Here is a 25,522-nt window from a genome sequence, read left to right as displayed (position 1 = left end):
CTGTGTTGAATTACAAATAAGCATTTTGGCTTGTTAAGTGAAATTGCGTTGAACCGTCAAAGCGAGGTATGTAACACAGGTTTCTAACCATCTCTCAGTCGGAGGGCTTAACACGCGATGATACCCGGTTAAAAATCTACTGCAATGTTTAATTCCAGGTCATTTCATAATCTGTTTGATACTCGCTCACATCTGCACATCTCTCCGCTCTCACTCGCTGACAATCAAACAGCTGCAAGCTGGCACAGTCACTAAATCCTCCGCTACGAACCACATACACACAGTCATCCGCGCGCACACAAAGACTACGTACACAAGTGCCCATTAGAGAGCATGCACACACCGGCTTGCGCTCGTACACACACCGAGCCCATGTGCGCAGGCACATACAAATCCAAGCGCGTGCACACATGCACTCCTGAACAAACTGCCAGTGCACTTGTGTAAAAAAAAAAAAAAACTGTTTTATCCATTACGGATATTCTTCCAAATTAAAACTAGATGTTTCAACCCTTGCGGCATTTAGCCGCATAAATATAACATTTATTGATCATTTGTTAGGAATGCCCATTAACAGTCACAGATACAAGCGCAGTGAGGAAATTAACACGCAACGTGGGCTTTCTTTATGTATGTGGTCTCCATCCATCCGGTGGGTTCTCTTCACCTTTCCCTCCCCTCTCCCCGCACACACCCCCAAAACACCCCAATCATCCTGCATCAACAGGCATGTGAACCCGGTGTTCGGTTCATCTCTTTCTAACGCTCCCTCTCCCTCGCTCCCTCACTCTCTGCCTGCTCTATTTTCATCTGTGTGCTTCCACTCTCCTAGCTTTCGGGTAATTACCTGGCATTTGCATTGCAAAGTCCCCTGTGCCGCCCTCAGCTCCTCCGCAGGTGATTGAGCTTCATTTCCCCAGCAGATAAGGGAGAGAGAAAGAGGAAGAGAAAGAGAGAGGAAAGGGGGGATTGCAGCGGGGTGTGATGTTATTCCGGCTTGCAGGATACAGGAACAATACCCTGGATTTTTTTTTTTTTTTTTTTTGTTACTCTCGTTGTCTGGTTCAGAGCGTTCACAAGATTGTTTTAAGTTCCCACACGGTAATAGTCAGCATCATTACTATCAAATCAGTTGCTTTGGCTCCAGCTGAAGAAGTATCCGAGTGCAATAAAGTTGCCTCTCTGACTTGTGCGGGCCTGTGACTAGGAGTGACTTCTTCGTTTCAGACTGATTGACTTAATAGTTTTGTGGGACTTGCACTCATTTCATAAGTTACACCAGCAAGGAACGGTGTAGGGAATGTAAAAGCAGAGCGGAAAAGGAATGACATCCAAGAAAGACGCGTGCCATCCTGCTAACTTAGGATGTTGCAGCTGCTGTACCAAAAAACAGTGAAACGTATCCATCGAAGTTTCCGCGGCCGTGCTTCTTCTCCGGCCTGCGATCCTGCACCAGCACGAAATGATTCAGCCACAATGAGATAAAAGAGCAATATGTTGGCAATGCCGAAACCAAAAGTAACCGATTTGTCAAAATCAGCTCCGCTCTTGTTTGTCTAATATCACTGTCACCGTCTGCGGTCCGCATTACCATATGTCAGAATAAAAATCATGCTCGGATTTGACCCAAGACATCAACATTCATGTGTTGTACAGTTGTCAGATGACTGATAGGACGGGCTTGAAATCTTTTGACTGGAATTCGCTACCTTCTGCACATCTAAATGCCATGCAGGACACCTCCCGGCATGGTAAGTACCTCACCCTTCTGTAGTGTAAGCAGCATAACATGCCACATCATGCAATTTTCTTAATAAAATACAGTCGTCAGGCTTTAAAGGGAAAGAGACCCAGCACTGATTAATGTGGACCTCAGTGGTGTGGTTACCAGAATATTTTTATATGCGTTTAATTGGTCAGAGTTGAGCTGTGCCCATTAGAACCGATTGCTGTCTTTTGATTATTAATGCACAGGAGTCATTTTTGCAGGATATTAGCAGTGGACTCTCCGAGCCGTTACCTGTCCACATTAACCCCACGCACGCATTCCTTGACGTAAAAAAACGAACAACAAACGGGAAAAAACCTGAGCATCTATACATCCACACTGCCGACCAACCTGGTCTAACCAGAGACGCCTCCCACAGAACGAGAGCCGATAATTGGCGAGTGCTCATTTGCATGCTGAACGCCGTGGATATTTATTTAAATTTAATTTCGTTCCCGCACACGGTGCTCTGCGGGCTTTTGTGCCAAAGTCATATTAACCCCTTGACTAGTTAATATGCAGTGCACGGCGTTGCCCACGCACGATGAATATTCATAACGATGGCGTTTTCGCCGCCGTCTCTCGTCCCCTCCTTCCCTCCCTCCTCCCGCTGTGAAACGTAACCACACGGCGCTATGAAGGCATCCCGGAAGACTCCACCACCCGCCCCGTTTATCCCCCAAACACAAATACGCACCATTTGGCTCCTTCTCGTTTACGCGTCGCACGCCGCCGCCGACACAATGGCAGACAAGACCCAGTTGCCAAGCAGAGACCGCGCTATGAAAGGAAGGGACGAGAAAATGGTCGTGGCAGGTAAATAACCGCGCGAGGAAAAGTTTTTCCGACGAGTTACCACGAGACCACATCCGCGCAGCCTTGTCTGAATAAGTCAAACACGCAGACAGTAAAACGGTTAAAGTAAACAGCCCGCGACGTTAGGAAACAGTATGAAACCACACACGTTTATTTGTTGTCGAGTCAGCAAACAAATCTTATTTAAATGGACGCACGAATGTGAAACATAAAAAAAAAAAGTTGGAAAAGGACAGCTGCACCAGAGACAAATGTGCCTTCTAAACATCTGTTGGATCTGAGGCCTGACAGATCCTTTTTGGCAGCATGGGCTGAAGCCATTCTGCTCTGAAGTTCTTGCAACTTTTCCCATGTGATGATGCGTATTTTAGAGTGTTTCAGATGATATTCTGCAGCCTTTCAAATAGATGGCCTGCATATTAAATGCAGGACTCCTTAACTTCACATTGATCTTGACCTTTTGATAAATACCAAGTGGAAGTCACCTGGTTTAAAAAAAAAAAACAAACAAACAAAGCCAAAATAAATTCCCGCCCATATAATCATATAATTTTATGAAATAAGTTTTCAGTGTGAACTTGCAGTTGACACAGTAGGTCAGATTTCTTGGTCGCCTTTCTAGATCTTTATCACTTCTCACCATATAAGTAACCTTTGGGTCTGAAAAATAAAGCAAACTGTGGAAGTGCCTTAACCTGAGTGCCTAAAGCAGTCCCCGTAGACCTCCATGTCCAACTTGACTACAGGGTTAAACATACTTACGCTCTGGTAAACTCTTTAGCTGTTACACACTCATGACAACTTTTGTGGCTTTTCTCACTTGTTTAAATTCTATTAAGATTTTAAGTTATGCATAATTTAGCGTTTGGCTGTTTTAAGTGACAGGTGGCTGTTGAAGTGTATCGTCTGCCCCATTTATGCTCAACCTCTTTGGCCATCTTTAAAGTAGCCAGGAGGTAGGTTAGGCGGTGCCTGACTCTGCCTAAGATGGCGACAGCAATAAACGCACCACTGAGCATCAAAACTGTTCCTCTAGATTCCTATGGGTGATACCACTGAGATGTTTTTCACCTTTAAAGACAGCTGATGATTAATAGAAGAACTGAGAAATAACCTAACTAAACACTGCATGGGTATTAACTAAAACATTTACATAAAGCTATGGTATAGTGTATCAGTGAAGGTCATCCAGGTCCTTGGTTATAAAGGGGTTCCACCAGTCCTTTAGAACTGCAGAAGCTACTTGGATGAGAGGAGACGTTTCAAAGAAACTACAAATCCAAATGCCTTTCTTTAGTGTTTTTGGACGTGGTACGTGTAGCTTTTTATGCTGTTTAGTCTTCATGTAGATGTTTCAGTCAAAACAACAACGGGGCATGCAGCAGCATTCTTATGTGTTTGACTTCTCTTAAAATATGATAAAATATGATAAAAGGCAATAGTATGACCCGATTCTGGATTAGTACTTGGAATTGACTGAGTTTTGTCAGTGAATTCTTTAAATCAAGTCTGCCCAGGGTACCTTTGTTTTTCTTTTCCTTGCGTTCCTGTGTGTGATTTAGTTGTTGGACAGTAAGGAAAGCCACATAATGTGAAGTGGCAGCCAAAGCCTGTTGGGATCTACGGTGGGATTGTATAACAAATAGTGGTTGATTAAATCATTATAAAACAAATGAGTGTGGATCAAGTTCTCAGTGCCAGTTGAGACATGGTGGTACGCACAGAAAACATGATAGCTCAGTTAGCATTTCTATTTTTTGCCCGTTTAAAGACGTAGCTATTTATAATTTTGTTGATTCGTGTCAAGTCAGATGTCTCCTTCTCATCACAGGCTGTTTTATCCTTTCAGTCAACATTTCCATTAACGGGTTTGAGTCAGGAAGTGGGCCACAAAGGAGAAACTTGGGGAGATACTAACCAGGTACTGCCACTCAGCACCTACTCGGGCGGCAGGATCCACAAAGTGCATTGTGGGAGTTGGGCGTGAGTGCATGGGAGGAAGCGGTGCCGCAGCGTCCAGGGGCCCATCTGGGCATTATGCGCATGAAGGCCCCGCCCCGTCGTAAGTTCCTTCTCCGTCTGTCGAAGCAGCTCGGAGACACCGCATGGCAGAAATCTGTTCCTCCCCTTTCACCATGGGGGAGCAGTTTAGATGAGGGACAGGGTTGTTCTAGTGTGTGTATGTGAGCTTCTGTGTTTGTCGGTGTGGGCCCACTAACCATGAGTAATTTAAGGATTGCAAGGACTGTCTCCACATATGCCCTGTGCAGTCCCAGCCTTGAGTGTGTGTAGGTGTGTGCGCGTGTGTGTGTGCACACTTGTCCTCTCTCTACATTAAAATTTGAAAGTTGCTTTGAGCCCTCCAGCCTCTTTAAAGATGCTCCTTGTTCCTTGTTCAGACGTCCCGTTGTCCTGCGTTCCCTCCCTCGCTCCAGTCTGTATAATGTACTCTGTGACCTTGGCGCGAATGATCCAGTGGCAGATTGCTACATGGTAGGGGCACAGTGGCTATTATTTTGAGTCAGTGCAGGATGGACTGCCAATATTTCTTCTAAGCACGATGGGGGAGGTCAGCTGACCAAAAATCAATCTCTGTTACATGTTTCACAATAACTCTTTAAAGCAGGTTCATGGCGAAGATAGATTTCTGGTGGGGTTTTTTTTTTTTCTCTTTTTTCCGTCTGCTGTTTCTCCAAACGCTCTTGCTTTGTGGTTTTGGAACAGTTTCAGAGAGGAAGGGAAAAGTATATAAGCGAGTGGTGAAGCATGCAAATTAAGTGTACAAAAATGGGATAATCAAATGAGAGGGATTTGCTCACAGATTGCCAGTGGTGTGGTGACGGAAACTGAAAAATGGCCTGTTCTCTCAGTGTTTGCGTGAAGCTTCCTCAGGTGATTTCCATCCCACTGTCAGAGGCCCAGTAGCTAAACAAGCCTCTTGTCCAGTGCGCTCTGGGAGAGACGTTAGCCGTTTAGATTGGTATACTTTGGTATATCAGCAGAGAGAGAATGCAAAGTTGTTGTTTTTTTTATATATAATTTTCCCATGTAGTTAAAACAAGGTGGGTTTATTATTTCCTGCGTGCCCGTTGGACGGTGTCCACCTCTTTCCCCATCAACTTCAAGACACATTTCTGAGCAGGCCCCAACAGGATGTGCCTCCATCTTGCTGGAAACACATGATAAGGGAGCTGATGCTATGGTGGTTAAATCTTCTCCATAGCAACTGTTTCCGTTGCTAGGATACAGGATGTATGGAATGCATGACTAGTCTGAAAGTTGTGCACTTTTCCCACAATGCCAAGTTGGGCTGATTGTTTAAAGGCCACGAGCCGCTCTTTACTTACCTCTTACTGTTTTTTAAAAATGGACCACCTCCCACTAGTCTTTCCTCCCCTCCCCTCCTTTGCCCCACTCTTCCTCGCCCCTACCCATCCTCCCATACAGCAGAGGGTAGTTGGCACTAGTATAAAGCATCAGCCTCCTCCGACGACTCGTGCCTGACTCCCTGCCAACCTGTGTGAAGCTAGAAAGAGGAATAGCAAGAGGGAGGGAAGGGGAAGAGAGAGGGAAAGAGAGAGAATGGATTTTGGAAGGAAATAAACAGCAGCCTGGAAATCGACCTTCCATCGCCAGTTTTGGCATCCAGCGATAGTACCTCTCCCGTGTCTCTTTGTGAGGAGGCAGCAGCGCTCGGACTTCAGTTTTACGGGTGAGAAACATGGGACCACGGGTAGAACCGGAGGGAAACAAAGACTAAATACCCGGTGAAATAAATCAAACCGGGCGTTATTATCCGCGAATCAACAGATAGATTGTTGTGCCCTTGACTTGTGGTAACCTTGATTCAAGCACAGTGGTGGGGAGTCGGGTCCGATTTTTGGTTCTGGTCCAGCCGCCTACAGCCGCCATGCTAAAAGCAACAAAAGGTGACCAAGGTATTCCGCTTCATTCCCGCTGTACTGTATAGCGTTCACAGCGCTTTTCAGATATCCTTGAAAACAAAAGCGCACAAAAGAAATTACGCCCATATCTCATCCAAGTTGGAAAAAATCCTTTTCATGAATCCTTCCCCTATATTCAGCGTGTTTTCTTCCTTTGTAGGCTCAGTCAGTCGCCCTCCCTGCTTGTTTTTTGTCGTCCTCTATTCTTTCTTTTGCTGGCGTAGTGAGGCAAGCGTAGTGAGGGTATTCAGCCAGTTCTTTTTCGGTGCCTGTGTGTGTTAGATGGGGTAATTCTGGCAGAAAGGGGTGTGGGCGCTGGTCTGGCAGGGGAGAGAAGGGAGGAGGAGGGGGGGAGGAGGGGGCTGCTGGACTAGGCACAGTGAAAGGAGCCAGCTTGGCACCGCCTGGACCTCTGCCAACTGCTCCATGGGAGAAATACCCACTGCAGAGGTTGGTGTGCAAAGCGATTGTGTGGCCGGTTGTGTGCATGCGGGCAGCCGCGCACGTGTTTCGCGAGAGCGAGGGATGACGGGAAGGTGTGCGAGGAAGGGAGTGCGAAGTGAAGATGGAGAGAAGCGGGGAGGGAAAGAAGACGAGAGGGCGGGGAGGTTTGGCTCGGAGCTGGCTTCTCCGGGCAGTGCTGTGTCGGCATGTTCTTGGCTAACTTCATTTCTACTTCTCCTTTTTTTTTTCTTCTTTGTTTATTTGTTTGCTTGTTTGTTTTCTCTGTGTTCTCTCTTGGATGAAGTGCTCGGTCTTTTTATATAGCGCCCGAAGGCACGGCGGTCCGAAAGCCAAAAGAATCCTTGACTGCCTCTCTGCTACCCTCATCTGTTGCTTCTCACTGGCTATTTACTCCTTTTATTGTTTTGGCAGACCGATCGCGCCTCCTCCCACTTCTCCTCCTCCTCCTCCTCTATCGCACACTTGTATCCCTCTCACTCTCACGTTTTCTCTCTCGCAGTCATTTGGCAACTTCAGCGCTGAAACGGAGGACGAGAGGGTGAGCCTGAGCGGAGGACAGACACAATAAAAAAAAATAAATAAATAAAATAATCCCCAGAAGACGGATATGAAGCCTTATCCTGTACTCCCACCACCTCAAGTCCACTCTGTGGACTGAGGACATTCGCCAGTACGGTCCCTGACACAGATGTAGTTTCGAGTGCGGCTGACTGTGCCCTGTGACCGTGACCTGGCACTGCCAAACAACCTGCTGCTAAAAGACAGAACTGCTGCACAACAGGAGGCCAGGAAGAGACAGCCTGAGGGCAGCCGGGCCTCTGTGACATTTTAGTCCTTTATGCTTCTGCAATCTGTTACCGTACAGAAAAACCAAACAGTTTTGTCAAATATCAAAAAAGCAACCTTATGCGCCAGGACGGGCATTATCGGCTCCAGTGCTCTGGCGCTTCTTTTGCTCGCCGTGTTCCTCCTTAAACTTTAGTGTCCAAGCATGACAAAACTGTTTCTTTTCAGTGCCTCTCTGCCGCCTGGCTTTATAGTAATCTCTTTAACTCTGAAATAAACTGCAGGTACCCGCTGGTCTCTGGCCTTTTGTCACGGTTAGAGATCATCCCAGGCCTATCTAGGAAATGAACTATTATGTCTGTATCAGATTAGAGATTGTTTGTATTCAGGTCAATGTCACATAAACCATCTCAGAGCAACCGGAACGTGATCGCACATTCAACTCGGAGCAAGCATCCATTATTGGTGTGTTCCTTAAGCTGTTGGTGTACCCTGTGGCCTGTTTATCTGTAGACTAATATTAGTGGTTGCAGTACAAACCAGCCTTGCTTAGTGGAGATTTGCTCGCTAAGTCACCTCAGTCTTCTTAAACCCTAATCCGCCTCACACATCTGTGGGCTACGCGCTCGCGCGCGCACGCACACACTTCATTTTTAGCGCTCTAATTCCACGCAACACAGTTGGCAGCAGAGTGCCACCTCTCAGCGCCACAGATTGTTTTACTTATTGGGTATTTTTAACATGGCGAAGATTAGCGGAGCTTACTTGGGAGACTCTCCCGCGCGCGAGAGCCGGGCGCCGTGGTCCACTCGCTTTGTGTCCGGCCGAACACCAAATACACTCGCGCTGAATCTAAAGTGGACTCAAAGAGAGAGCTCCCCAAAAAAAAATAAAAATAAATAACTGCTTTGTTGTGTTTACTTGTGTGTGTTGAGGAGAGGACGGCAGGGACCGAATGGCGGTCGAGGCTGTGTAATCCCTTAAATGTCTTCCAGCACAGAAGCCTCTGGCTCTGATCCGCTGGCCTGGGTCAGCCTCTAAGGAAGTGAAAACCTACGAGGCCGACGTGAAGCTGATAATGGGCCTCTTTACTCGCGCGCCCTAACACAGTGTTGCGATCTGATACCATATTTACACACTGTTTTCCCTCCGCAGACAAGCATGCAGTCAGTGGGAATCCCACTGTGGAGCCCTTTCCAGAAGGCATGGAGACCATTATGTTTGGTGAGACTGCACAGTCACACTTGTTTTATAAAAACCAGAAGCAGCCCAATATGGAGTCCTCTATCAGCAGCCTGTGGTTACTGACACGTTTTGGTGGAATGTTTCAGGAGATGGCATCGCAGCACAGAAGCCCTGATTTTGTGTGTCTGTGTGTGTCTGTGTGTGCGTGTGTCTTCTAACTAGGAATGGGCTGTTTCTGGGGAGTCGAGAAACTCTTCTGGAAGCTTCCAGGAGTCTTCTCCACACAGGTGGGCTACGCCGGAGGCTTCACGCCCAACCCCAATTACGAGGAGGTCTGCACAGGTACTGCGCTCTGGACACGTTTGCGTATTTATTTATTTATACCTCCTACACTTTATGGGTTTTCTTTATCATGAACCAATCGTTCTAACCTCCAGCGAGGAGCTGAAGTGGGCTGGCAGGACATTTCCCTGTGAGATCACGTCAAGGTGCGAGGCGATGAGGAAAAAGACACCAAGTTGGGAAAGGTTGTTTTAAGTAAAGCTCTCTCATCCTCTAGCTCCTTCCCTTCATCTGCAGTCAACTACTCAGAATGCACTGCTCCAGATGGGCTGCACCGCCACCCCCCCACCACCCCCCATCCCCTCCCCCCCCGTCCCCACCTCCCCATGACCTACTTGTAAGGATTGGGCTCTGTACTCTGCTGTACTGCGGCGTTTTTTGCCAACAGAGGTTACTGTGCATGAAGGGCCGTAAATGGACTTCTTTCCCTGAGAATATGATTTGGCGAAACATGACACCAAAGACCCAAGTGTGAATTCCGTCTATTTCCTATCTAAGATGTTAAATAATGCTTGACTACCTGTTTTGGTCTTTGAATACGCCTGGTTTAATTTTCCTCAACCCGAAAATCAAATAGATTTATGTAGGGAGCTGATATATAATTCAAAGGAAGATGTCTGGGCTGTGCATTACTGTGTGTTCCTCCCTTGTTTTTTTTTTTAGGATTCATAAGCTGTTAGTTTGGGGCTTCTCCATTTTTCCAGGGCACATCATTGCAGGCGGGCGTGGAGTGTAGGTGCAGACACAGCATGAGGGACATGGAGAGGAGGGGAAAGATGCTCGGGGCTCTGCTGGCAGATTTTCTGAGCACAGCGCTTCACAAGATTTCTATGTTTGTATCTGTCTGTTGCCTAGTCCCTCTTTCCGTCAGCTCCCCGGCAACAAGATGGTCAGCTATGGATGAAGATGGAAATGGGAGAGAGATGAGAGAGAAAAACAGAGGCTTGGTGCTGCGGCAAGTGAGGCAACGGGCAAAATAAAGTTTTTAAAAAATGTGTGTGAGAAAGAATGGTTACCTGTCCACCGGCTGAGAGAGTGCAGGCGTCGCTCCAGTGGCCATGACGGAGCAGAACCCTGCGACGGCATGAGACCTAGGAGCTGTCAGCATAGCCAAGGCAGGACGGACGGACAGACAGACAGACAGACAGACAGAAAGGATGGGATGATGGAACTGACAGAAGAGCCAGGGCAGGATAGAAGGACAGGCAGATAGGCGGGCGGGTTGACAGACGGAAAAACGGGAGGTTGAGGTGCAGTCAGATTTGTTGTGAGAGAACAGACGCGCGCAGACGGCTGAGAGTGAAGAGGAGATGTTATCATCGATCAGCGTTTCCTTTTCTTTTTTTTTTATCTCATCAAATTCACGGTACGGGCCGCCTCGCCGGGGCTTCGCAGTACACAAATGACAAGCTGATGCTGGAACCTTTTTAAGCTGACTTGGAAGTTAAAGGCATTCTTCAAAGCACAACAACAAAATGGGGAGCTGATCTTGTCAGTGTACTCTATAAAAAAAACAAAACAAAAAAACAACTAAATTCTTTTTCTGAAAATTAGTTTTCAAAGTTTAGGGCAAATTACTGTTGGCAAATTATTGTCCTCGTGGTTAAAATGAACAGTTAGAAAGTAATGCAGGGAGTACAGAGAGGCATCGTGCAGATGTCATGCAGATGCGAGGGTATAACACCACAGAACTCCCACGAGCTGAATTCATAATGGATTTAATGGAGTGCACTGTAGACAAGTATGGCGATATATTATCAGATACTGAAATCATGTGATTCGGTTATATAATGCTTTAATGAGGATACATTTTTAGTCTTTCGTTACTAAGAACTGTCAATTTATTGAACATGACTTTTCCATGTTTGTGTTGTTCCATTCACTGGGACAAAGACCAGCCACTGTTTAAAGTGAAAGTTGCCTTGCCTTTTTTAATTCCTCATGATGTTTTCACTCAGATCGATGGTACTGGCATCACTTCACAATTTATGTGTGAGGATTCATGCCTCAGCTAGGGTGTAGCATGCCCTTCGCACATAAATGTAAGCTTTGTAAATTATATTATTTGTGCTAATGGCTGTTGCTTCTTAGAAAAAGTCTTCCTAAAAGTAATATTAAACATTTCGATAGGTTTCCAGTGCTGCGTCACTCATTACTGTTTTCGGCAGCACAGAATAATCAAACCCGAAAAAAAGGGCACCGGCGTTGCATGTTGATTTGCGTGGCCAGTAATCACCCTCGTCTCTCTGCTGAAGGGTCCTTCAGCCAAACACTGAATTTCTGGCAGCTTTAGTGGCGCTGGTCTTCGTCACACCTCGGCCTTTCACCCCCTTCATGTGGGACAAGCCTGGAAAATCGTAGTACGCCGTCACATTTTTTCCAACAGGTCTTGACATCTTTTGGTTTTGCCGCAATCTCATTTTTTTGCTTCCTACTGTTCTCGTTGACTTTTACGGCGGCCACGACTGCCAGCCCATGACCTAGCTCTCTGCTTTATGCGAAAGCGGAAAAATACCGTATAATCAGCCCCAGAGGTTGAGAGTCTTTGCACGTACATGATGATTTGTAATGTGTGGTCGGTTATATGTTCATTTATTTATTCATTTTTTTTTTTAGGTCTAAAAATTGTGAACAAGCAAAAACTGGTACTGTTTGTTGTAAAACACTCCTGACTGCTAAAACCAGTGTGTGCTGTTTAGACATCAACTGTTTATACAGGCGACGTCCTGCATGTTCATTTGCCGTTTGGAGACATGCATGGCTGCCATTCTCCTTTTATCTGCAATGCACCCGACGCATTTATCCGTGTGGGCATGTTTGTGCGCGTACAGTGTACGATTCTACTGATGCAACACCAAGCAAATGACTCGCGGTGACTTGTGTGAGAATGCATTTTCTTCCATTAACATGTGCACCTGCAGATGCACCTACACGTGAGACCTAACACAGCCCCCGGTATGAGAATGCCTGCAGGCGGCTTGTTGAAGCTTTGGGGTCCTGGCAGCTGCAGACGGGAGCAAATGTCTGTGTGCTTTTGCCAACCTCCACCACACGCCCCAAACTTTACCGTGCCTTCTGTCTAACTCTCTCTACCTGCACCTCTGGGCTGTTGCTCTTTTTCTTTCCTGTTCTGCCACGAGCAGTAACGAAGCCGTATGTGGATTCGACCTGAATGCCTTCTACCTGTGGCACACGCGCCGTGTGACACGTACACCCGGCGCATAGCTCGCTGCTCGTGTTCTGCACATGTGTTCGCACGGGAGCGCTGGGTGGACTGGGGAGGATGACGGATCGATGGGCCAGGCAGATGCCACACAAAAAGGGGGAAAAAAACAACACTTTATTTTTGATTAATGCATCTTTGTGATTCTCCTTTTAGGTCTGACGGGTCACACCGAGGTGGTGAGGGTGGTCTTCTCCCCTAAAGAGATCAGCGTGGAGCAACTTCTCAAACACTTTTGGGAAGGCCACGATCCCACACAAGGTAGGAGCGCGCACACACAAACCCCAAAGTCGCCCTCAAATAAGACCTGTCCCAAGGGGCGCTGGGTGTATTAGAGCAGAAGGATGATGCCCAGACGTGTGCCTGCGTATGCGTTTGCGGTGGGGGGAGGTCTCATGGGTGTAAGTCAACGCCAGACAGTGTTAATGTGTCTGAGATCCAGCCATCCATGGAGAGACACACCAGTGCGGTGCGTGTTCAATCCCCAACTGCAAAAGACTTTCTCCGAGCATGTGCGTGACGTGTACTTTATCCAGTGTAAACCAGGATTTTGTCATCCATTCCACATGAGGGGCTTCTGACTCAGGCAGTGATCATACTAAATTTGTCCTTCTCTTTCGTCCAGGTTATATTGTGCTCGGTGCATTCGATTGGCGCGTTTAATGGCTTTTGTGAAGTTTTCCATCGCGCAGAGCTCTTAAAACGTCATCATTTTGTCTCATCAAATCAAATTATTGGCTCGTGCCCCGTATTTCTACACCACATACACAAAATATCGTGCCACGCGGCGTCAACAAGAACCCGATTCCCGTCAACCCGTCCCTCCGTCTCCTGAAGCTCTCTTGTTCTGTGCTCACTGGAGGAGGTGATGTAAGAACATTACTGCACCAGAAGCGCACATGGAAGCCGTGTGTCTTTGTGTGCGCGCGCAAAGAGGTACTCTGCTCACTCATATTGAATGTAGGGAGGGGCAAGCAGGGAAGATGGATCAAGGATTCGCAGGCCCGACCTTCCGCCTTAAAACAGGCTTGTGCACACAACGCGACACACTCACGAAGTGACGTAGCCCGTAACAGTTCTGTCATCCCTTTTTCAGTCCATCATGACTGCATCCTCATCCACCGCGTGACCTAAATACAGTTAAATGTCAGCCATGTTTGTGCAACTATAATCAGCTAACTCAGATAAATACCTGTTTTTTAATTTTTTTTTATACAGTTTTCACTCAGAGATGGGTTGAAGCCATGAGGCAAGAAACGTGAGGCGAAACTATTTAGGTTTGTCCGAGGACAACGTCCACCTCGTCGGATCCTCCGCCGGTTCGCCGTAGCTAAGGGCAGAGGCACGTCTTACTACGGGCAAAGGCGCAAGCAGAGCCGAGCCAAGGCGCCACGGGGTGAAGGCAGTGAGGCCAAAAGAGTAGTCATGCATTTCCCCTGACTCACCGCCTTGTCTCATCTCATGTTTTATTAATAGCACGCCGCATATCGTCTATGCACTATTTTTTTTTTTGTCACACTTAAGAAGAGGTGACATGTTTCCCCAATAACCACAAACCTCAAATGTATTTTTTGTTTTGTTTAGTTTTTTCTTTTTTTCCCCTAAGAGTGCTGCACCTTGCGCGTGACTTAAATGTGAATCCCTGCCATTTCTCCCTTCTCAGATTCTGGGTTCACGTGCAGCAGAATTTCCTCTGATTTGACAAATGTAGCGTGGAGTGGTGGAAAGGGGCCCGCTGGCTGTGCCTTCACGCATGCTTAAGCTCCAATTTATTCTGTCCACCTTAGAGCCGGGCTTAAAAGAGAATGGAGAAATTAAGGAAGTTCACTCTTTTTCCTTTTAACCGCGCAGATTTCGCCAGAGATCGTATATGGAGACAAGCCCGGGAGCATTATGAATTCTGTTTTCTCCGTTTCAAGTCGGAGCCCGGTCTTATATATTCCCTATGTTGGCATATGTATGGAACTATGCACAGGTGCATATTCAGTTGCATGTAATACTTCCTTTTAATGCGCGTGTGTGGGTGTGTAGCTGCAACCGTGCGTATGCACACATGTGTGTATGTGTTTTGATATCTGTGCCTCTCTGCTTTGCCTCAGTTCAAAAGGGTTTAGTCCCGACAACGTGATGTCGGGCTGCGTCAGCTCCACCAATCCCGGCCTGGATAGCAACATTAGCAGCCAATCAGAAACTCCCAGCAGCCTTTGCTGTGTGCCCTCTTTCCATATTCAGCAACACTAGTCTCAATCTGCTGGCTTCTCTGGGATGTTGCATAAACCCCCCCATTCAACACACTCCCATATTATAAGTTTCTTATGTCTGTCTTTGAGACGGCTCTCCAGTGGGATGCCTTACACGAATGCATGCAAACACTGGAGCAAATAGACGAGCCCTCAGCGGTACAAGTGACATCCGCGTGTCAGGGGGCAGCAGCGGTTCATTACGGCTGAAAACATGATTTGATTCAGAGTGATCAGTGCGAGGATGGAAACACCTCTTCCCGTACTCTCGCACACTGCACACTTCCATACGCAAGCATATTGTCCACATCAGGCACGAGTGCTCGTTGTGCCTACTCGTAACTTCGCGGCTCACATCCGTGCACGTGAACAGGCGTAACGGACGCACGCATATTTCACGCGACGAGAGCGCAAAGAGCTGCACGAGTGGCATTTCAGTTTCATCATCGGACACTTCCACGTTCCAGAGGCCTGCAGGCCCCTTTTACCGTCCCTACTTATTTCCACTCCCTTTTGCTCACAGTGGATGATAGGAGCATCTCATGTGGCCGCTTCCTCATAACCTGTCATCCCTCTATTTTTCTCCACTTTTCCCTAATCTTACGTAAAGTCACACCCTCACGCCCCCCTTTTTTTTTCGTGTGTGTGATTTCTTATTCTGCTTTTCTCTTCCACCCTCCAGTTCTTGCCTCCATTCACATTTGGATAAAAGGAGAGGGGCATTCTTTACCCCTCTCCTCCTGTCTCATCCCATCATTCCCAACCTCATCCCTTTCACCTGCATACCCCCCCCCCCCCATCTCTGTCTTTCTCTCCCTCCTCTCCGCTGTGAACCGTGCGGAGAAGCCAGCGAGCGGCCCGGAGCCCGTCTGTACATCCGCAGAGCAGCGCAGTGAGTCGACCGCTCCCTGAGGCCATCCGCTCATCACACAAAAACACACTCGCATCCACTCACTCCTCTTTTATCTCTTAGTCACTCTCCTTTCCCTGCTCCTCATCCTCCCCCCTCCACCCCCTCCCCCTCTTCCCTGCTCTCCCATCTCTTCCTTGGTTGTTCCTTTGCTTCACCCCTCCGCCGCCCTTCATCTTAACAACCGAGACTCCCTCCCTCCCCCCCTTGCATTGTTTCTTCCTCGTATCTTTTCCAGCCCTTCGCTTCCTCTTCCCTCGCTCCTTCCACCCTCTGTATCTTTTGAGGCCATGCAGAATTTATGGCGCGGGCTTGCTGATGCTGCGTCAGTGAACAGGCATCGCAGGCACACGCCGATAGACACAAAACACCCAAATGCACAGCTAAAATGGCCGACGCAGCTGTCCTCATTTGATAATGCCTGCACGTACGCGCACGCTCTCCCTTGTAGGTAGACACTGGTTGGCAGAGAGGGATATATTCCAAATCTATTAACTCAGGAGTGTGATGCAAAAACCACGACGGTGGCCATTTTTATTCATTTGAGCTTGATAGATTTTTTTATTTATTTTTGTGTGCGTACGGGTGTAAGCTGCGCCGTGTTGGTGCTGCCTACCGCTCTATGTGACGAGCTGTTTTTGCAGCTTGCCGTGTGCGGCATTAAAACTGCTCATCACATATCACACATTCGGCATTGCTGGGGTCACAAAATAGACATAAATCAAGCTGTCTTTCATCTGAGTCACGCTGGTGACGGTTACTTTCCAACAATTGGAATGGGCATGAATATTCCTTTATATAATATCTCCACCCCAGCTGGCAGCGACACACGCCAATTCCCTACTGGGGTCCCCCCGTGTCACCTCATCCCTCAAATTTAGGGGTGCCCCTGCCATCTAAAGCCAAACCCCCCGAGGAGGGGACCTCGACCTCTGACCTGTGACCCCCCTGCCACCCCCACACGCTCCTAACCCAACCCCGTTCCTCTCCTGTGGTTGGCGGAGAATGGTGTGCTCATTACCAGGTGTCACTTATTACACCCTCACACATGCTGACGGCCCTAATTTATGGAGATTGCGGCACGTGTGTGCGCGCAGCGTGGGGGTCGAGTTCTGCATGTCCGTTTGATTATGTTGAAGTTGGGTGTTTTCTTTATTGCAGGTCGTCTCGTGTTTGGAAAAAAGGAAGTTGCGTGATTTTGTGCGCGTTTTTTCGCCTCGCGTGCAAAGGAGCAGGCTTGCAGATAAGGACTGGGTTGAAACGCATTGGAGACGGAGAACAAACACAGAGGGTTATAACTTTTTTTTTACAATTATTATTAGATCCCACCTTCAGATGGTAATCTCAGTGTATTGCAAAAGAAAAAAACAGGAATGCACACATGGCTGCAGCTTGTACAGCATTTTGAATTGACAGCAGGTTGTATATTTGATTTGACAGCACACAAAACCAGATGCAATGTAGGCTATTAAAAGATTTTTGCTGGAAAATAAGATGTGCTGCATTTGGAAAATCAATTTTTTTTTTTTCTACCTCCAGAGAAGTAAAAAACTGCCCCCGCTTCATTCTGGAGAGAAAATTGAAGAAGGAAAATTGAGGAACATACAGAATTATTATTGTTAATGTGGTGCAGTGATCATTGAATAATACTTCTGTTAACTATCATTCGGAGGTTATTATATAATATGCAAATTTTATCCCACCACTCTCTGTGTTAGTTGCAAAAGCGCGAATCGCATTCGCCAAAACTGCTGACCTGAACGCTGTCTAAAGCAGCAGGCGATGTGATGAGAGGAATCCGATTCATGCTCTCATCCGGACTGATTTGAGTAATACACTAGAACGAGCCCTACTTGTTAGATTTAGGATGCAGCTAAAAATAAACGACTATAGGGCCAGAGTCGCAGTGACATGACAGCAGCATGCCCGAAAGCATGAAAATAGCGTGTTGGAGAGCTCTGCTCGAGCATAGAGACAATAAAATGGAAACTAATAATGAGGTTAAACAGATTTACAAATTACTGCAGGAATCTACATGATGTGCACACACTCAGTAGTATTGTGTGAAGCACACGCTGCTACGATTTAAGATGCCCATATGTGTTGTGTCACAGCCTGACAGCCTCTTGAGCACAGTTTCCTTTTTTTGCCTTGTATATTGTACATATATATATATATAAATATATATATATATAAATATATATATGTATTGCACGTGCAGGCAAGTGTGTGTGCGTGCGTGTGTGTGCGTCCGCTGGGGATGCTCTCACCATCCCAGCTCCGTACTCTGCCTCTGTCTCCAGCGTGTCAGGAGCGACTTACATAAGAACAGGGCAAAAATAGCAGCTGAGAGTGGAGAGGAGGAGAGAGCTCTGCTGGCACGCACACAGTCGTAACAGGACCGCGGGGCACGGCACAACCCTGAGTACTTACACACACAGACGCGCACACACACTCGCGCTTGTACAGGGAAGACTGCAGCTAGCTATCAGGCATCATACTTCTTTTTTTTTTCTTTCTTTCCTTCTTTTTTATCGAATAATCCCCGTTGGTCGTTGACCGCGGGGACAGGGCAGGGTTAAAGTCCCCTCTAGACCAGAGTTGGGTAAATATTGTGTTGAAAGGGAGTAAAGAGGTAAAAGGATTAGATTGTTCGTGGGCACTCACTGTGCTGCAGCCTAATTGGTACGCACTGCCGAGTGTAATAATTCAGAATTAATTTCAGATATTTTCCTCTGAAGTTGCAAAAAGTCACCAATTATGCAGAAACATTTCTTAATTGCGGACTCTGACAGTGGATTGACTGCTGAAATGTTTGTTATTCTGTCTTCATTGTAATTAGGTGTTGTTGTTTTTTTTTCTCTTTATTCTCATATGCAATCTTTTCATGTTTTACATCTGTGTGAGTGGCGACTGCCCTTCTGAGATTCATGGACAGTGAAGGAGCTGAAAGCGCGAGGGGAAGGCGAGGCGGAAAGAACATAAAGTGGTGGAAAGCTGAGGTTAATCTCAGCTTTTACTTAATGAAGGAAGGATTGTTAGTGTTAAAAGATGCCGCGGAGAAGAAGCCGGAGCCAGGTCCGCAGTTACATGCAGGCTAAGAAGGAACACGTTTAAAGCAGTGTACTCTTCTCTGGCCTGACCCGGCCTTTAACGTCCACTTAAATCTCTCCTTTTGTTCCCCTTTACCAAATTTTTTTTGGGCCTCACATTGAATATCACATCTGGCGGCCGATCCTTATACGCATGTGACAAAGAGAGCAAAGAATTGAATCTGGGTGGAAATGGGTAAATGGGTAACAAGATAAGAGCTGGAGAAGAAAAACGTATTAGTGCAAATTGCAGAAGGAAGTTGAAGTTGGAAGTGGGAGAAATGGCAGGCTTTTATCCCCAACAGCCAGCAGGGACAAGCTGAGTGGAGCTTTTTTTTTTTTTTTTTTTTAGTAAACACTGGAAGAGATGTTACAGAGATGCATCAAACCTCAGTGGGTTTCAAACGCAACAAGCCCAAAAAAAGTATATCCATGTATATTTATGTACGCAGGTTTGTGTATGCGTGTGTGTCGGAGGTAGTAGTTGCTGGTGTTGAGACTAGTGGAGATATCCGCCCTTCTGTTTGTGTTAAAGGGGTCACGTTAAAATTTTGGTGGGGGGCAATTTATTAATATTTCTGGCATAGCTGTCATGGGCATAGGTCAGTGACTCCAAGAGGCAGTGTGTGCATATGTATGTATGTATGTGTGTGTGTGTGTGTGTGCGCATGTGTGACCCGAAGCCCCTCCCCTCGTGTCCACCCCCATTACCCTCTGCTTTCAGAGGCAAGGCTCTCATGCATAATGCAGATAGAACAGGGAGGCTCTCATTAATAATTAGTGCCGCCTTTGATGGATGGAGAAAATAACGAAGGGGGCTGTTAAAAATGGAGAGAGCAAGAGAGAGATGCTGGAGTTGGGAGGGGTTGAGTTTTGTTTTTTTTTGGGGGGGGGGGTGGTATTTGTTATCCGTTGTATTTCTTTGAGGACTGCTTGTGGTGTTGGATCTGGAGTTGGTACAATCAAAAGCGCGGCTGATATTTTGGATGGTGTTAATATTTTGATGAGGGAGCACCACGTCTAACGGTGGCGGATGAAGCTCACTAGATGACATGAATCTTAATTGTGCTGGAAGCAGCTATTACCACTCAAGGGTGTTTGTCTCTTGACTTTTCTTTGATATCCGTCAACTGCTTCTTTGTGATGAAAGAATGACATCTTCGCTTTTATATGTGTGATATCAAAGGTCTACCTTTTCTGTAACGTAGGAAATTAAATCAGTTCTGCTATAAAATATCTTTAATTAAATTACTGCAGTTGGATGATATATGATCCCAATTAATTTGCATATTTTGTCCGTATGATGTTGTACATGCGTATGAAAGCGTGTGTGGGGTTGGGGCGGTCCTCACCGTGGGTCAGCAGGGAAGGTCAGGGAGAACAGCAGAGCCACAAGACCCCAACCAGCCAATCGCAGTCGGTGCTTTTTGTGGGCATCCAATGGCGGAGTGGCTTGGTGGCCTTTTGATGGAGGGACAACCATTAGCTTCACCACTGAGCGCTGGGGGCAACATGGCCAACATCCAGCACTGCAGTGATGGAGAGGAAAGGGGGTGAGGTTAGAGATGGATGCAGCAACATGGGCAAACAAATTAACTGAGTGGTATTAGTATAATGTGAAAATATAAACTGTGCTGATATTTGTATGTTCTGGTTAAGAAAATCAGACTGACAGGTTAAAATAAGAGGAAATAAGAATGTTTTATTTGTCTCATGCGCAGTTATACATAGTACAATACATAGTAAAATGTATTAGTACCTGAAACCAGTAGAAAAAAAGTAATAATTCCACACAGCGCACAAAAAATATGAATATAATGAATACCTGATAAGACAATAACATAAAATAAGATATAAGCCGTAAACTTAAAATGTAAACTTAAAAGGGGGGAGCTCTCATATATACGTACATTTACAATATTGCAGCTGTGTCAGTTTACTTACACACCTTAATCGAGCTATGCCCAAAATTCGACATTCTGAATGCGGTCCTTGTCCCAGTTTACATACAACGAGAGGATCGAATAACTGCCGGGAGCATGTCCTCCTCCTCCACACTAGGTGGCGATATGTGTCTCGTCAGCGGGTTAATACCATGTTAATACGGCCCCCTTTCCCGTTGACCTATTACATCATATAATAAACAAAACAAAAACACCAGCACTAGTTGTGGCGCATGCTGTATACATGCCGGAGAAACTGTCTGGGTGTCTTAATAAGGAGAACTCCAATTTTATTCGGAGTAACATGTCTTCATGCAGTTAAGTTGTCCAGTTAAAGTCGGATTAAGGCAATGATTTTGGTTTTTCACGTGTATGTAAGCGTAAACATGTAAACGTACGGACTGATACTTGAAAGTCCAGTTAAGGCGCAGAGTTGAGCAGATGGATGGCATGCGGATAGAAAATCTTCTTCAGGTTTTTGGTTCTTGTACTCACAGAAACAGAAGAGAGAGAAGAGAGAGTGTCTGGGGTGGCTGGGATGTTTCAGGATCATCTTGGTCCTTAACCTGCAACGTTTTGTATAAATGTCCTGCAGGTTGGGCAGGGTGGGGAGACTTTGAACTGACCACCCCCAGGAGGTGGTTAGCAGGTAGTCCTGCCTGGTGCAGTTTCCCTTCCAGGTGGTCCAAGGTTCAGATATAATTTTTAAGAAGGTGTGTTTGGGAAGAAAAGGCAAAAATGTCTGCAGTTTTACAAAGCAACTCATAAAACTGCAATGTAAAGGTGAAATTTGAAATCTACTTCAGCAGCCATGAGTAAAATTCACATAATAGTTAACAAAGACTCGCCTACGACTTTTGAATTGAATGGACTGTCAGAGTTCTTTGCAAACAATACGTAGCTTAACGTTTGATTTGCTTTTGATTTGATCAAATACATTCTTTCTAGATGAAAGTGTATTTTTAATATTTGATAATCAATGTGTGTGATCACGCTCAAAAGTGTCACACCTAATGTTCAAGCATGTATTGTTGTTGGTAGAATTTAATATTGTAGAAGAAATTTTCAGTGAAGCAAATTCTCAGAGGCAGCGACATTAGTTATAGCGAGTTTATTCAATGTGTGTCTGAGCGCCGGCGACGTCGTCTTGTCTGCTCCGATTTGAATGAAGACCAGATGAATACTTACGGCCATTATGTTTGGAAGGACTGTGTCGCCGATAGGTTGTGACACCTTATGATGTAAGGAAACATTTCATCTAAAGGGAACAAGATATGCAGATCACTGTTACAGGGGAATGCGTTGTCTGCACAGTGGCAGGAAAAATGGTTATTCTTTTATATACAAAAAGTCATTACGACATTACACAGTTTAAATATCTTTAAGCATCTTTGCACAACAAAGCTTGTCTCTTGAAAAGTGTGTATGGATGAATACATCACGTTAGTTCATACACAATATACATTCTTATCTAAGGATGTTATATTGTCCTCCCATAGACACACATCAGACTTCCATTACTCAAGCACACAACTCTTCACTTTCACACCTTTTGTGGTAAGATGTCTAATTAGTGGCTGATGTGCAAGTGCAACAACACAAAATATAGCAAGCCAGTCAACACATAGCAAGCTTTTTCTTCTAGACTGCTAAAGATCCATAGTAAGAAGACGGTTGTACTCGATCAACAAAACTTTTTAGGGCTGATACTAATTTTTTTTTTTTGTGCCGATATTTGAAGCTGATACTGCTTTTTCTCCCTCCATTTACATGATAAAAATAAAACAATGGTAACAAATGTTACAAGTCTCCAAAAACATTAACACTTATTGAACTCAAAGAATATTTAAATCTCTTATACATACAAAATAAAAAAATAAATAGGTAAACAGAGGTAGAGCACAAGCAGGGGCGATTCTAGTGTCCTTCTCAGCCAAGTATGTTTAGCTTATAGGCAGAATTAGTCTCACACCTTAGCTTTAACTTCAACACATATTCCTACCAAAAGCTTCAGCACAACAGCTCCATTCTAAACTGTGAACTGTGGACAATGGTTGATTGACAACCTGCACAATTAGTTTGCCAGAGAGAGAAGAAAACCTTCAGCAAGCAAACTCCTACTTAACAACAACAACAGTAAAAGTTTCTAATGAGTGTAATGTGTTGGTGCTGAGTGTTAAAGTAAATAGATCTTTATTAGGTAACTGTTTAAAAGAAATAACCAAAAGAAAAAAAAACTTTTCAACTCTTATTTTTAGGGGTGCACCACATGACTACAAGCATTATCCAGCTTCCAGCTGCGCACACTCTGCTGGAGGGGGAGGGGCCACGTATGGGCTGCATGGGTCCGCGGCATCTCCAGCAGCATAGGGCTGCCTGTGGATGTGCCTGTCTGTAAATCTTGCCGGGGAAAAAAAATATATGTATCGGCGAATGCACCAGCGTATCAGCCGATACCAGTAAAAAAATATTGACCCGATGTATTGACTCACCTCTACCAGTCAAGGTTTTGGGGGAGAAGAAGACTCGTTTCATCCTAATAAGTATCAGTTAGTTGCAGATGTTGTGTGCAGGTGGAAGGTATCACTGCATCTTTAACTCATTTATAAAGTTCACGCACTTCAAACTTAAACATTGTACAAAACCTGCCAATCACCAGATATGAGAAGTACAATGTAAGTAACTGAGCATTTATCTTCGTGAAAGCCACATATTTCCACCAGCACTTTGTCCAACGAAAATGAAAGTGTTCAAATTCATAATTGTTTGGATGCGTTCGCACGCAACTCTGAATGAATGCCAAAGTTGCTCGGTAGTGTCTTTGCCAACATGTTCATGTTATCAGCTTTCTATGGTGATAATGTGTGCGTTGTTGTGTTTACAGCTTGTTTGGCGGGCCCGAAGTGAGAAAATAAATTAAAAAACAGGGAGGAAATGGACAGAAATAAGTGTTATACGACACTCAAGACAAAAAGATTTTAAAAACGCTGACAGAGGCAGAGCAAGAGCGCCAATTGGTAGTGCCTTCGCTAATAAAACACTGATCTTTACCCCCTTTATATTGATTTGCAATCACCAAAATGACAGTGGCTAGAAAGGGAAGGGGAGTCTGTTGAAATCTAAACCAAGCTGCTGTCACAGCCGCTTAAAGTCAAATATGGTTATAAAGAATACACCCATACCACTGGCTCCAGCCCTCAGCAGAAGGCCAAAGACTGAGGAAGACAAAGGTTCAGTGAAGAATGGAATAACCCTCTCCTGTAAAAGGAGAAAACAGATGCTGAGTGGGAGAGAGAGAAGAAGATAATAACAGAGAGAAGCTTGCCATTGATCTGGGCATGGATGCCAGAGCTGCACAGGATTGTAGCCTCTGAGAAGCAGGGAAGGGATGGCAGCTGTTTGGCCTCATCAAGGTACACACGGCCTGGGCTTCCTCCAAAAACACACTGATGTAAAGCTGATGAAAATTTTGACAAACAAAGAAGGGGGAAAAAAAATTCACCCACCTACACGTGCCACGCACACCTACGTACACACCACAGGCCTCCCTAATGAAAGCCCAGAATCTGATGTGATCTCTGAATTTGTTTGGCTTCGTGAATCCAAGATGCGGGATGATGACATAATTGTGAAAATCTTTTACATGCAAATGACATGGTGCCTGCTGTGATTACGGCACTAATGGCTTGTTTGCAGAGTGTCTCATTTTCCTTTTGTGTGCGCGTGTGTTTTCTGCAGGCATGAAGCAGCACAATGACCGCGGCACCCAGTACCGCTCGGCCATATACACGTCCAACCCCGTTCAACAGGAGCTGGCGCTGAAGAGCAAAGTGGTCTTCCAGCCGGTACGACACACAAACACACACACATCAGAAGACTGTATTGTTGCGTTCAACATTACACAAACACGTAACCAAACCGTGTGCGAAGCGACGCCGTAGCTGGCAAAGCTAGCTTTGGTTGAACTGTCCCCGCTATTTGAATAACAAACACAAACTGGAGTCTCACGTGATGACCTCTTAGGCTGTTTCGTTGAACCAAATCAGCTCCATTTAGATGATAGTCATCTGCATCATCCAGTGAAACCTTCTTTCTTAAAGTGAAAGCGGGGAAGTGGGTCAATAGGTCATCCTAACTGATTTCTAAAGCTCACCCTTTCAATGGCACACGCGTCTCCCTTTTGTTACTTTCCGTCCATATGTCCGTCCACCCATCCATCCGTTGATCCCCGCATCACCTTGAATTGTTTTCCTCCTCTCCTCCCTAACTGGTATTCATAGGAGAGCTGGCAGGGGGCAGAGGGGAGCAAATTATGATTGTCACAGGTTCCTCGGGGGTCTCGGGGTCAGCAGTCACGGGCTGGGGAGTGTGTGTGCGGGGGGGAGGGCGGCTGTTCTGTTGCTGTGGCAACAACCTCCCAACCTTGGCCTTGGGCTGGGGTCAGAGGTGAGTGAGGAGTGGCAGCTGGGACCAGGAGGACGGGGAGGTGAGGAAGGGAAAAGCACAAAAAGCAAAATGGGGTTGCAATCAGATCAGAGAGACGTCAGTGACAGGCAATCAACCGACGGGGACCCCGTCCTTTGGCGGTCAACTGTCCGTGACCCCTTTGCACACGCACACACAGACAAACACATATACGACCTTTGTTTACAAGCCATTCGTCCTCATGGTGTTTCGAAAGATATAAAACAACCGTCGTGGGGAAGAGGGATGGGGAGTGTAACACTCAACAACAACAAAAAAAAAAATTTAAATGAGAGGAAAGCACAGGCCTCACATACTATATGTATTAGGTAGTCATGGTAGGA

The 25,522-nt window shown here is 45.9% G+C and overlaps 1 protein-coding gene across 2 annotated transcripts in view; it reads left to right on the top strand.

Annotated features, from left to right (window-relative positions):
- Positions 1–2,375: 2,375 nt before the first annotated feature.
- Positions 2,376–25,522, top strand: part of si:ch1073-358c10.1 (peptide methionine sulfoxide reductase MsrA 1) — a 32,686-nt gene continuing 9,539 nt past the window's right edge. For both annotated transcript variants that reach the window (XM_047611794.1, XM_047611796.1), the window contains exons 1-5: positions 2,376–2,584; positions 8,935–9,003; positions 9,187–9,306; positions 12,686–12,790; positions 24,453–24,559. In XM_047611794.1, coding sequence (XP_047467750.1) covers positions 2,404–2,584; positions 8,935–9,003; positions 9,187–9,306; positions 12,686–12,790; positions 24,453–24,559 — 582 coding nt within the window. In that variant the 5' untranslated portion in view covers positions 2,376–2,403. The remainder of the gene's footprint in view (positions 2,585–8,934; positions 9,004–9,186; positions 9,307–12,685; positions 12,791–24,452; positions 24,560–25,522) is intronic.

Source organism: Mugil cephalus, chromosome 17, assembly GCF_022458985.1.
Source record: "Mugil cephalus isolate CIBA_MC_2020 chromosome 17, CIBA_Mcephalus_1.1, whole genome shotgun sequence".
Lineage (NCBI taxonomy): Eukaryota > Metazoa > Chordata > Actinopteri > Mugiliformes > Mugilidae > Mugil > Mugil cephalus.
The sequence above is the reverse complement of the archived record's forward strand: the minus strand, read 5'-3'. Positions and strand labels throughout refer to the sequence as shown.